At 37.2% G+C, this 13952-nt stretch overlaps 2 protein-coding genes across 4 annotated transcripts; one reads left to right on the top strand and one right to left on the bottom strand.

The window, feature by feature from the left end:
• Positions 1-3496: 3496 nt before the first annotated feature.
• LOC110763720 (protein LATERAL BRANCHING OXIDOREDUCTASE 1-like) lies at positions 3497-5187 on the top strand. Its single transcript, XM_021966561.2, has 2 exons — positions 3497-4107; positions 4527-5187. Exons 1-2 carry the CDS (start codon positions 3545-3547, stop codon positions 5110-5112), a joined length of 1149 nt encoding a protein of 382 aa, XP_021822253.1. The 5' UTR covers positions 3497-3544; the 3' UTR covers positions 5113-5187.
• Positions 5188-12090: 6903 nt separating this feature from the next.
• LOC110763727 (cyclin-D1-1-like) lies at positions 12091-13952 on the bottom strand. 3 transcript variants are annotated; one of them, XM_088244952.1, is made up of 4 exons: positions 13340-13952; positions 12938-13238; positions 12702-12835; positions 12091-12498 (listed from the first exon to the last, which is right to left on the bottom strand). In XM_088244952.1, the coding sequence occupies exons 1-4, from the start codon at positions 13706-13708 to the stop codon at positions 12253-12255; spliced, it is 1050 nt and encodes a 349-aa protein (XP_088101078.1). In that variant the 5' UTR covers positions 13709-13952; the 3' UTR covers positions 12091-12252. The 3 variants fall into 3 exon arrangements, with proteins under 3 accessions (XP_088101078.1, XP_021822262.2, XP_021822263.2); XM_021966570.2 differs by having other exon boundaries at positions 12935-13238; positions 13340-13950; XM_021966571.2 differs by having other exon boundaries at positions 12935-13235; positions 13340-13950.

Here is a 13952-nt window from a genome sequence, read left to right as displayed (position 1 = left end):
AATAGTGCAGTGCAGGGATTTACTCTTTACCTCTGAGGACTCACACACGCATGTGGGCACGTGTGCATATGCATATGCAGAATTCCCCACATATTTACACACATGTCTGCACGTGCACACGCACTTCAACCTAAATTGCTCTTTCAAAGCTCCATTTTAAATATTGTCACTTGTGAATTCTGATATATATTCTTAATTTTGGTCCTCCTTTCAAAGTTCCAATGTTAGCTTCCTTCCTATCTTCCTTTTGATTTATCTTCTTTTTTATTTTCTTCTTCTCCTCCTATTTTTATGTATAAATCACTGTGAACCACAATGTGCCCTAATATAGGCATCTTATTATATTTGAATAGATCACCATCCTAATTCTAAATTAAGGAAAGCAAAGTATATTACGCATGTGGTGGTCAAAATAACAGGTGTTAAACTTATCCATAGCCACATAAAGTATAATCAACAAGTTTAACCATAATAATTGGTGCATGGTCTATGAGTACTCAAGTCAATAGTGCCATGTAAGATGTACATATATGCATAAACATATGTTATGGTCGGCCGTCTATATGCATACATAGGTAAAATTCGAATATTAATAAATACAGAACTCACAATACATCAACAGTTAAATTTTGCCAACACGCACTAAACAGCTAATTTGGTAGCATTGAAAATGAAGGTAAAAAATTTAAAAACCCATGTGCCTTCCTCTTGGATCACTCATTATTAATAGCCCATCCAAATGATATTCATTAGGGACCTCCAAGTGTTACTATCAAACCCATCCAAATTGGGATACAGATGCTGTGTCTAGTAGTGTGTACCACCATCCAAGATTAAATTGTGAGCTCTCTCCAACTGGCCAAATCTCTATCTCTCTCTCTCTCTCTCTCTCTCTCTCAATTTGATTGAACCATGAATAGGTAACCCATGTCCCATCCAGCTCATATGGACCAAGCTTTGACAAATGCTGATTGAGGGGTTTAACAAACATTGGGTCCCGGACTGTTTTGACCTCATCTACCTCAATGAATTGGTCAACTTAATTAGATGAGCAGTTAACCTACTTAATTAGTTCATAATAACTACACACTTATCCTCAAAATGTAATGCTTGCCATAGGCCTCGGGGAATCACTAATTAATATGATAATCTCAGAAAACCAAAATCTTGAAATTAGCTATTATGATATAGTAATTTTTCACTAAACGTAACTTTAATCTCTGTCACAACTATAATTTATGAAACTTGTTGAATGTCTAATTCATAATTGTAACACTGTTCAAAGTTTGAATATCCAATACAATTATTTGTATCATATTTACCACTGAGCAAAGAAGCAATACTACAAGCAACAAATCATATTTAAAAAAAAAAAATTCTCTAATCACACATATATCATTCATCCTTAACTTCTTATTGTAATACCTGAATTTCTAATGAATATGGTATTATCATGTCATTTTCTATATCATTTGGTAGCAGTAATCAATTTTCAGATTTAAATCTTTAGACGCATATTTATATTGTCAGACTGTAAATATGATAGTTAGTAAAATATGGAACAAGAAAAGTACGAAGAAAATACATACGTGTTTTATTTAGCAAAATTTTGGCCAGATACAACTAAAAAGTTTGGCCACTATATGATATTTTAATATAATTTATTTAATTTTTTAATATATATTATTTTTATTCAATAATATGTGAAAAATATATGTATAATACGTGAATTTTGTATGTATTATTGAATTTTTAAAAAATATGTGTATTAAATATGAAAATATGTATGTACATATATTATACATTTAATTTTTTTAAAAATATATATTTTACTTATTGTTTAAGTCGTACACGAAAAATGAAAATATTATTAAAACATAGATTCGTACGTGTATATTATGAACATTACATTATTTAAAGGAAGCGATACACGTGGGCGATTAATAGACCCCAGCTGGTAAGCTCAGGTGGGTCCAAGACCAAAAGTGGGACCCTAACCACAATCACGATTTATCGCATAGCAAGAGTACATCGTACGGAGGGGTGTACGAGGGCCAGCTGCACCGACCACTCGCCATGCCCAGTATCTACACGAGGATTTCGACAGGGCGGAGGGAATGGTGTGGTTGGACGCCACGTGGATCCTTGCCCAATTATTTCGCCGGGAACCATGCGCTTGCGGACCAAGATTGAGATAAGGTCATCACTGTTTCTCTTCCACGCACATTCTGAGCGCGTGAGGTGGTGTGAGATTTTACCCATATTCTTGGGGCTTTGCTTAGCAAAGTGGACAGTGGTAGGATATGATGAATAGATGATCATAGGATTCTCTTTCCTCTCTCATATAATTTTCAGCTCCAGGTGGCTACCACTAGCGTGGTCCTAACCCTAACCCTAAGTGAAAACCTCCAAATTTCAATGGATATTCAGTACCATCCTTGAAGATTCTCATAATGTCCAATCTTTTGGAATCTTGTAACACATTGCAATCAAAACTTTACCCAAATTAAGCCTTAATTGCTTGCATATATACCTCAATTGTATTTCCAAATTAAGTATGATAGTGTTAGATGTTGATTCGTAAGTGGATGTGACAACATGTTAGATGTTCATTCGTTTCGTAAGCGGCTATAACCTGTTTGATGACTTGCTTGCTCGACAATGATTATAATAAACATTCGATGCATTCTGAAATCAAATTTACATATAAACGACTCATAATAACTCCCGCCTACTCCTTAAATTGGAAGATGATGTTGTTATGACAAGTATCAAGTGAGACTACTAGAAGTTAAATCCTTGCTATCTTTTACTGTACCATGTCTTTGTTCTTATCATCAGTTTCCTGGACAACCGAGTGAAATTAACTTTATCCAAACCATCAAGGCACAATTCCCTCTTGTTGTACTGTTCCACACCAATTAAGAACAGTAGTCGTGCACCTTTCACTTATTCAATCATGTGGAGGATAGAGATTTCAAAATTTAATTACTGAATATTTCTATTTTGGTGAAGATGATAGTGATAAACATAAATATGTGGCACCAAGAAACTTGTCCTCCTGCTTACAAAAGTGGGTGTTTGGTCACTCCCATGTGGGAAGTCTGCATCAGGAACAGCCATAATAAATATGGACAATCAAGAACTTGTCCTCATCACATGACAAAAATGGAGTATCAGTTTGTTCTTTCAAGAAAAGAAAAAAACCCTTACAAAATTAATTCTCAATCAAATCTTTTGGAAAGAGTGAGGCGTTTTGTGGTCCACAAAAAAATCTGAGGCGTTTGAAATTTTTTGCAAGTCCAGTCCACCTGCAAAGCAGTACAAATTCGTAAAGGCTCTGGGCCTAGCCAACTAAAATTTCATTTTCATATGGCCCATGCACTTAAAGAATCCCAACTAGCACTAAACATGTGGAAGGGAGGTGTCCAAACTTTCACTATTTGCTTAGCCATTCCTACAAATATTGAGCACATTTTGCATGCAACTGAAAAAGCCAATGGGAGAATAGAAAGTGCTATAGTTTAGCTAGAGAGAAACCTATATGGAGAGCAGTGACAATTTCTTCCATGAAGCTAGCTACCTAGACCAAGAAGGTCAATTTAGAACCTCAAGGGTGCCCGTGGTTCAAGAAATCGCTCGTCGCGGGATTAAACACTTGCCTAAGAGGTTTGCTAGGGTGTATTCTCAACACAATCGTGATCCGGTTACCTCATTTTTAGCTGATGATGTTTCGGAGTTCCTACCATCAGTAAGTATGGCCAACTTACGGGCCCGGTTCAAACCCGAGGACCGAGCCCAAGAGCTGGCCAAGCTAGCAAGTGGGGCAAGAGCTTGGGGCATGTTCGTAATCAAGGACCACGGTGTACCTTGGTCTGTGTTGCAAGGTGTGAGGGATGTGGTTAAGGAGTTCTTTGGGCTGTCGTTTGAAGAGAAGAAAGCAAGTGTTGGGTCGTATGTGAGTGTAGACAACATGGGTTATGGCCGGAACTTTGTGAAGTCGGAAGATCAGCCGCTGGACTGGATTGATCGTGTGACTATGAAAGCAGCTCCTGCTGGAGCCACCCAAGGGCTCCACGTTTGGCCTCAAAGGCCTGCCAATTTCAGGTGCCCTACTTTCATCACATAAATATGTATGTGCAAATGCAAAGCATACATTTTGACGTTCCTATATTTTTCTTATATCCATCTTCTCAAGGTCCACCGTTTGATTTGATCATAATGAAATAATCTTGCATCTAGTCATTTCTCTTTGGATTCAGGCGTCGTTTTATTCCCTCGGTCTATGTTGGACTATTTCAAATAAATAGGCTAATTTCGTTTGATGAACTTATAATTTATAAATGTTGAACTGAACACATTCAAAAATTAGAAATTAGTATGCCCAACCAGACGGCCATAAAAAGTAGCCCAATTGAAATTTTTTTTTTGTGTGGATATTGAGCCCAACTTTGTATTTAGAACACATTCTTGATCAACTCACAGAGTGCCTCAGATCAACTCAATTTTGTCACATTGTTAAGCAGGCATGCTATAGAGCAATACGTTGCAGAAGCAAGATCCATCTTGAATGACTTATTGGATGCCCTAGCCGAAGCCTTGTTGCTAGAAAGACATGCATTCCTCCAAAACTTTGACCCCAACGAAAGTGAGATCAATGTAAGAGTCAACTACTACCCACCATGTCCTAGACCAGACCTTGCCCTTGGTCTAACTCCACATTCTGATGCCAGCGCCCTCACCCTCCTCATGCAATTCGACCCGGGGGCTGCCGGAGGCCTCCAAGTGTTGAAAGACATGAAATGGGTCAGTGTGACTTGGCCACCAGAGGCATTGCTGGTGAATGTGGGAGATTTGCTAGAGATCATGAGCAATGGGAGGTTGAAGAGCCCATGGCATAGGGTTGTGACCCAAATGGACATAGATCGGTTTTCAGTGGCTTTGTTCTATAATCCATCTCCCCAAACTGAGATTGAGCCCATCAGGGATTGTTCCTCGAGTGATGAGGAGTATAAGAAGGTGGTTGTGGGTGATTATTTGCAGCATCTTTATAAGATTAGTCCTACCATGGAGAAAGAAGCTATCAACTTTTCTAAAACTCCAAAACCCTAATGGGGACATGTGTGTAAGAAGTATATGCTTTATAAATGTTGTTGTTATTGTAATAAATTATATATATGGAACGGTTTTCCCAAAGACACCTAGGTTCCGATTTTGTTTTTTTATACAAGCGATAATCTACTCTAAATTAACCTAATTTACACGGACAGAAATTCGAACTTGAATGCAAAGGGATAAAATCACTACCCTGACGAACTAGCCTAACCCAAATATGCAATTTTATTTGTTATTTATGTAACTCACAGAAGTGAAAGAAGGCCAAGGCAAATGCAAAGAAACATATATCGCAACGGAAGAAAAGGACTAACCAACATAGAGTTGAAGGCGGAGGAGAAGGCTGAGCTGAAGGCACAAGAATCTTAGGGGCGTGCTTAAGAAACTAACATATTCGGTAAATATGAATTTCCATGATCATACATCTATCAAGATTAAGATTCATGCCGTCGGCTCAAACTCCTCCCCCGCTGCAATATCTTAGAGAGCCATTTTCTTGATCTTAGTCACAATATTTTTCTTTGCATTTGCTTTGGCCTGCTTTTTCCTCGGTGAAGTCAAGATTTTGTTTTTTTATAATCTTTTTGCCTTTGTACTCTGCAAAACTTTTCAGTTATAGACTCATCAATTTGAATTCTAAGATCATGCCGATCTCCCTGTGTCATACTAGTGTTGTGTTCTAACAAGTTCTACAATAGCATGCCCATGTTACACATACTTCTGATATGAAGATCATTTATGTAAAAAATGTATGTAGCTTTTATTGCTTGAAACCCTTTTGACACATAGCGCAAAGGCCATTGGTTATTGATTGAATGTGTTATGAATATGAGCCGTGGGAGGAAGTGGCGGTCCTAAGGTTGTAAAGGCTCTAGGCGAACCATAAAAATGTGGCCCTCAATCTTCTATGTACATTCATTCGATTTATTTTTACTGTAATGGTATTTTATGAACTCAAATTTAATATTGTTACATTTAAATAGACAAAAAAACAAAAAAAACAAACAATATGTAATCACATTAGGCCTCCAAACACTGGATTAGGATTCTAGATCCAATTCACCACCAAACAGGCCCATTGTACACAACAAGATAGGAATAAACAAAATTTACTCAAATTCTAGAACAATAATACATATTTACTTACCCATATAAACCAAAGAATTTTTCAAAACTGCATATCTTTACTAGGCATTTGTAAATTCAAGATTAATTTCCCAAAAAACAAAACATGAAATTCAAAACTAAAAGAATCATCAATCACCATACATGTTAAATAACTTCAACCTTTATTAAATCATTGAGAAAGTATAAAGAGAAAAGTGTTTGTTGTTAAGAAATTTCTTTTTCATATTTCAAAATTTGAAATTGGGCTCAATGTATTTTATTTCTTAATTTTATTCAACTTGTTTAATTGACATAGATTATGAATTTAATGAATAAGCTGGTCTTTTTCAAGGCATTCTATGTTGATGCCTAAATTTGGTTCAACAGCAGGATGACATCTCATGATTGACCTAGGAATCCTTCCATACCAACCTCGCATGATCAAGCATGTTGTCCTCCAGAATGAGTTCCTATTGCTTAGGGATTGCAATTTGAAAATAGAGATTGAGTGAGAACATGCAATCGAGCGAAGTGAGATGATGAGCACATAAACTATCACATTTATTATCCCTAAATATATTTGTTAGTAATTGATTTTCTTACAATTTTAGTTAATTAGGTTTGTTTTTCACTTTTGCACTTGCTTACATACCCATTACATAATTGATGATGATTTCATCTTAAGGTTGAAGAAGATCATTGGATGCTAGTAGGCAAATGGATGCAACAACCAATGAAACAAAAAGATGAAGAACTTGGAGAATGGAGTCATCAACACTATGAAATAAATAAAGGAAGCAAATTGGCAATTGGTTTGATGGCAAGTGGAAGACATATTCAATTCATGCATGGAGTGGATGAAGCAACAAACAAGATGGTGGCTTGAAGATGTGGAATCATGAACTATTAAAATTGTGAGTTAAGCAAATGAAATGAAGGATGATGATAAGAGGTGCAACACTTAACCAAAAAAAAGGATTGAATAACAAAAGCAAGTAGAAGTGGAGCAACAATTGAAGAAAAGAAGAAATATTAAGATGAGGGTTACGGTTGTGCATTGAATGAGATGAGAATTTTAGATTTTAATATTTCCCTAGTTGTTGAGATTTAAGGCTATAAATAGGAAGCTCTACAAGCCTTCAAACCACACCAAGCTCACAATCTTCTCTTGAGCTCTCTCTCCTTCCTCCAATTCTTCTAATTCTAAATTTCTGTTTTAGTTTTATTTTATGGGGAACTAACTCCCTAGCTAAGGCTAGGGGGAAAGCTTTTAATATAAGTGTGTAATTTTTATTAGTTTGATCCAAACTTAAGCTTTAATGTGAATTTGTAGTTTTTGTTCAAATGGAATTTGTAGTTTTCTTTTTAATTAATTGATGAATGTTTGATAATCTATTTCATGGGTTCAATCATGTTTTTCCCATTGTGTAGTAAAAACTTTCATGCTTTTAAAAGAGAAGAGAATTACTAAAGATTAATAGAATTTTGATGAAGATTATTTTTTGATAGTTTGTTGCCAATGGTACAAGTTATGCTTAGAATACTTCTAAAGGAAATTAAAAAGGGCTTTAATTATTTTGAACAACTACAAAGGAAAATATTTTGTGGATCAAATTATTAAGAGTTGCATGCTTATGTTAAAAGTGGAAACCCAATGCCTTAGTGTTTTAATCAATTAAATTTTCTCTAAATCAAATCTTGCATAAATCAACCTCTCAATCACACTTGTTCTTTTTCATCTCTGTTATTTTCTTTACACTGCTCTCTGTGGATACGACACTCGGACTTCCGAGCTACACTGCTATACGACACCTCCCTTAGGTTTTGCAAAGTGGTGCGAACATGAGATATTTATGTGGTTCACCTTAACTGGGTTACATCCACTGACATGGATTGTTGGGTATTTTCACTATTAAATAAAGGAAGAACAAAGTACAAAATGTTTACACTCATAACACTCATAGTTATTATGAACAAAATAAGCGATAGTATTAAGATATGTATGAAAAAGTGAGATTTATGTCGTAGAATTGTGTTGCCTTTCAGAAGATCTCTTGTGAGTTGAAGAGTCGCCTTTATATAATGACTAGAATATGACCCGGACCTTGTAGGAGGAATAGGCTTCTTTATTAGGCTTAGAGTTAAAGATAATCTTCGAAGTAATCTCCTTAATTATTAAGAAATACGGTTACAATCACCTGCTTTACTTAATATTCAAAGAATATTGTTGGGAATTCAGAACAAACAATATATAGTCCCATACCAATTTTTATGAAGCTCGGCTATTGGGTAATTTTATCCCACTAATAGTATTGATTCTATTCCATGCACTTACTCCTAGTTTCCTCCAATATCTCATTATTTTGCTCATCAAACTTGAAAGTTCAATCATACTATTTTTGTACACATTAAAGAGAATGAAGATAAAGGAATTGAGAAGTTTAAGTTTAAATGAATGATCACAAAAATAAGTAAAATCATACTCATTTGAATTATAAAATCATGCAAATGCAAAGTTTATATTGCTATGACTTTGTAGTCACATAGGTAGTATGAGGATACTATTGTCAAAATTTTAAAATAAAAAATAGAAATTATAAGAAAAAACTCCATCCCTATTGTGAAAATATGTACGAAAAATAATTAGGCCCAGCTGGCCCAACTGTTTTGGTAGGTATTTTTAGTCAAATTAGTTGAATATGTTGAACCCTATCTCAGTCCGTGTGAGTCTCAGATTTAGGGACGGTGTTCTTTTTTCCTTTTTTAAGGGACGATGTTTTTAACGCACTGAAAAATGTCAAATCATAATGTTAGAGGCAACAGATTTATCAAATGATGTGGTACATGACACGTTATCACTTTTAAATTGACGAAATTTCCAGTGATTAATTTCCAACTCAACTTCAAGATAGCATTTTGGATTGAAGTTGATCCTATATGTTTACAAATAAATCACTTTCTTATTTATTTTAAAAAATCACAAAGATATTAAGGTCAAATATCCCACCTAATTGAGAAAAAAAAAAAAAGAAGAGAGAAAGGAGAATAACAACTACCATTCCTTTTTTGGCTCCTTTTCCTTTTACAGTATGTTGTCTTAATCTTATGATGAATGTAGTAAAACCAATAATGCACCCTTTTCAGGCAATTTGAGTTCGGACCCAATACCCAATTTCAAACACATAATCTATAGTTGAAGATTTTGTCACAACACATTTTGGATTTGCTACTTTATTTTTAGTGTAACAATATATGGCTCGTCTAATCTCAATACCAATGTCAATTGTCAAACGCAACTAGAAAACTCAGACAAAAGGTGAAAATATCTTTTACGGTTGCACTTGTGACTTTCCACCTTGATGTGGAACTTTGACTATTCTAATTTGCTTAATTTTAGGTCTTCTTTTTGTTTTGTTTTCTTCCTGTTCTTTGAACATATATGACACGCATAATTGAAAGTGTTACAACTTTGTAATTGAAAAGTTCACGAGCATCCTAAATTTAATGGCCGTAAAATGGTGTGTGCTAGACAAGCCGTAAAAGTTACAAGTTCTGAATTCGAATCTTCCTTCTTTACTAACGAAAAAGAAAAACCCAAAACAAGCCACAGATTTATGTGTACGGTGAAACAAGCCTGCAAATTTCTCGAAGAACACATTGATGAGGGGGTTCCTCAAGGGACAGAAGAAAGCTAGAGATGCCAATCACACAGGGGTGTGCAGAGCAAAACACTCGTTTGGTCTCTCTCTCATTTGATTTCTTATATAAAAGAAAGATAAGAAATCAGTAGAGAGCACAGGGGATGGTATCGGTGGGTGGATGGGTGGATTAATGGTTCTTGTGTACAACGTGAAGGTTGTTAATGCCCTTTTGTCTCTTGCTTTGGCCTCTTCCCATTTCTCTAAGGACGACTTTGGAAAGGTCCATTGTCCTACAATTGCAGGGTCATAATCTCTCTCTCTCTCTCTCTCTCTGGAGACTGGCCTTTATCTTAAGCTCCTTAACTGCCCTCTGTTTGTGGGCCTCTGTGGGGGGGCCCATTTCTTGTCCCAAGCCCAGATTTCACATGCACACAAGAACTCTTCTTGACCGCATTACATTACATAATACCAAGAATTCTATAGTGAGGGCCCTCAGGTGAGGTGAGGCATATCTCTTAATTGTTGGATTAAATTAATTAGTTGTTAAATTAAATAATGATTAGTAAATAGAACCTCACTTAAGAGCCATTTATAATACTCTCACTATAAAATGACTCACATGTATATAATTCATTTAAATGTGGTTAGGGACAGACCGAACCCCGAGCGGGTATTAATCTCACCCTTCAAGTGTAAGGACACCTCGTGGTATTTACAAATAATAATAATAATAATAAACAAAATTGGGTCCCATCTTTACCTTTCCATACAGCCTGGAAATGGATCCCACATTGCCTAATTTTTAATCTCTAATTTTATTGGAAATCATGAGACACAAATTTTTCTTGTCCCATTTGTTTATAGGTCATTTTCCCACCACATCAAGGCGAAAATCACAATAATTCAAAGGTTTTGCGCAAGGGCTGTAATCAAGGAAACACTCACTTGAAAATGGACGAGCTAAAATATATTTTATTTTTATTGATATTTTGATTATATTATCATGTGAGAGAGGAAAAAAATCTCTTCACTGCATATCATCTATTTTCATTTATCATGTGCTTAATGCATTAATGATTGAATGCGAGAGTCATCGTATGAAATGACAATATGAAAGATTTTCTTTATGGAACCAAATTTCTTATGACCGACAAAAAAATGGAACCAAATTTCTATCATCTTTCTTCGTATTTAAAGAGTTATCTCAAACAATAATCTCGTAATTCACACGAAAAAAGTAGAATTTTTCACATGAAGAGTCGGTTACATGAGAATATTGCGTTGTAGAATTTTTCTGAAAGTAAATGCCCTTGAACTAAAATTTGAAGGAACTGACAATCAAATCAAGCCATAACTTCCTCTCTAAACCTAAATTTAACCTCAAACCACATCAGAGAAAGCTCAGGAATCCGATCGTTGAAGCCAAGTGCACAACCATTAGTAACTCTCAAAAAAACAATAATGAGTGCCAACTTTTCCCCACAAAGACAGACAGAAATCCCTCTTCAATCAAGACCACCTTCCATTCCATGAATGATCCAACCTTGTAAGCTGTTTTTCAATTGTGGCCTCAATCGAGATACGAAGTTCATCGCATTCAATACTAGAAAAACTTTATGGACCCAAAAATATGATGCATTTATTTACCCAAAGAAAAATGAATATATAATGCAAGTGCACATACCAAAAATAAAAACCCCAAAAAGAGAAGAATAAAAAAAGAGCATGATTTGATACACAAAATAAATATAGCTTTGAAGTGACCCCTTGTGGTCTCCAGTCATCAAATCAAATCTTTGCCTCTCACTAGTCACATATAATGATATGGTCGTACCAGTTACTCTTCCCTCCTTACACGTGGACGGCTCCGATTCACCTCACCCCTCTGTATCCCATATCCCCAACTCCACTCAGATTCTTTCCCTCCAATTCCTCTCCTCCCCACATTACGTGTCAAGCACCTGTCACCCCCCACGTCATTCCCGCCAAACCTCCCTCACGACGTCACTCTCAAAAATCCTTTTCCTTTCCTAACCCAGCACAATTATGATTCTACCCTCCATTTTATTAATAATTTTCAATTACATTAATTAAACCCTCACCCGCCACGTGGCATAACCGTCACGTATTTCGTAGAAGATCCATAATTTACATGCACGACATGATTTAAAACATCATTACCCTAAATTAGACCCGTTAATCTAATTTACGAAAATAAAGCCCATCGTCCTCAAAATATATAAAAATTATATTAAATATAATCTCTAATCCCAACCGTCCATCTTATCATGATGAGAGTTGACAAAAAAAAATATAAGGACAAAAAATTAGAGACAGATTTAATTTAATTTAAATAGGTGGGTCTTTAATTTCTCTGTCTCTGTTTTATCTACGGCGGCTGTACATCAGCGGCAGAGGAGGGTCGGAGCCGCTTTGCTGGCGGCTCGGCTTGATCGGTGGAGCCGGGATTTTCTGACCTAGTGTCGCAACTTCCACAGGCAGCCGCGTCGAGCACACCGACTGGGCTGGCTGGGGATGAAGACGCCGTTCGAAAGACGGGCTCTTTATGGCGGGACGAGGGACACGTGTCGATCAGATACTCCTCCATGAGTTGGTGACAGCTTCTCGCCCTCTCCTGTCCCCAATAAAAAAGCAAAACAAAACAAAAAAACAAATTTTTATTACCGCGCGGATTTGTCAGTCTTTTTTCTCAACACAGCTTTCTATGCCTTCTAAACTCTTCGAATTCCTCAATTAAAACAAAAATTAATTATTTAAAAAACAGCCCCGGGAAAAGTCAAAGCTTTGCTAAGAAGACCCCGCGGTGGATTTATATACTTTGTTTACTCTTTCGTGGAACAACGACGCCGCTTCACGGTCTTCCGCCGCCGCAAAATCCACGCTTTTTTTGGCGGCGCAGAGCACCGCCGCCGCGGCAATCGTGGAAGGCGAAAAACCCAAGAAATCAATCACTGAAACACAATTATAAAAAAAAAAACGAAATTTAAACACCAAAAATCCAAAAACAAATACAAAATAAGAACTGGGTTATATTTATTTCTATGTATTACCACGTATGGTGCTGAGAATTAGATCGGAGGAAGCTGAGAAGAGAGAGGAGGAGGAAGAAGAAGAGGGGAGGTTGGCGATGAAGTGGTGGAGGAAATCGAAGGGGGTAATGGATCGGAGCCTCCAGTTGAGAATGGTCATGACCCGTAGCTCCATTCTCTGAACCGTTCTGGGCTCGAACACGAACTTGGGCTCGAAGATTTGGAGGTCCAAAATGAAGGGCACATTGGGCTCCTCCATCTTCGCCGCTAAAGACAGGCAGGCCACAGACAGCAGCTGAAACGGCCAGTACCCATTGTGCTGCTGCTGCGATAAATAAATAAATAAGCAAGCAAAAAGTCAGACACGTCGGCACATTTTCCCGGAAAATGCGACGTTTTATCGGAAAAGGGAGGAGAGTGATTTACCGGGAGAGAATGGGAGGAGAGGAAGCGGTCGAAGTAGTTGATGGAGAGGAAGGCGGTGAGGGGAGAGAAGCGATAGTGGGCGTGGACTTTTAAGATCCAGTTGATTGAATCCTGGCGAGCGGTGACGTCGATCGAACGGTCGCGGAGGCAGGAGATGTAGTTTGGGGAGGGGATGTGATTGGGCTCGGAGTCAATCAGACGGGTAAGGATGGTGGCGGTGTCGTCGGTTTCATCGGACGGTGGGGAGTGATGGGATGAGACGACAAAGTTGGAGGTGTCGTAAGAGGAGGAGGAGGAGGAGGAGGAGGAAGAGGAAGAGGAAGACATTGGGTGAGAGGAGATGTGGGTTTGGTCATGGCTGGGTTGCATAAGGAGGCATTGTGTTCTTGTTGGTTTCGCTTGCTGTCTCTCAGAGTGAGACTGTTGTGTGGTGGTGGTGTGTGTTGGCTCTTTTCTTTTCTTTATTTTGTTGCACTTTTTGTGTGTTTTCTTCTGTTTGTTTGTTTGTTTGTGTGTGTTGGTTGCTTGGTTGAAGAGAGAGAGAGACAGAGACAGAGAGATGATGCTGTATCACTGTATCACTGTATCACTGTATCAGAGATGGTGTGAAGGG

The sequence above is a fragment of the Prunus avium genome, chromosome 8 (genome assembly GCF_965620075.1).
Source record: "Prunus avium chromosome 8, drPruAviu1.hap1.1, whole genome shotgun sequence".
Classification (NCBI taxonomy): Eukaryota; Viridiplantae; Streptophyta; class Magnoliopsida; order Rosales; family Rosaceae; genus Prunus; species Prunus avium.
Note: the sequence above shows the minus strand (reverse complement) of the source record. Positions and strands in the feature narration are given on the sequence as shown.

Coding starts and splice junctions, on each gene's coding strand:
- LOC110763720 (XM_021966561.2), top strand. CDS start 3,545: ATGGAGAGCAGTGACAATTTCTTCCATGAAGCTAGCTACCTAGACCAA. Junction 4,108..4,526: donor CAAAGGCCTGCCAATTTCAG/GTGCCCTACTTT, acceptor ATTGTTAAGCAG/GCATGCTATAGAGCAATACG.
- LOC110763727 (XM_021966570.2), bottom strand. CDS start 13,708: ATGCAACCCAGCCATGACCAAACCCACATCTCCTCTCACCCAATGTCT. Junction 12,836..12,934: donor AATTCTCAGCACCATACGTG/GTAATACATAGA, acceptor ATTGTGTTTCAG/TGATTGATTTCTTGGGTTTT. Junction 12,499..12,701: donor TCCACGAAAGAGTAAACAAA/GTATATAAATCC, acceptor TATTGGGGACAG/GAGAGGGCGAGAAGCTGTCA.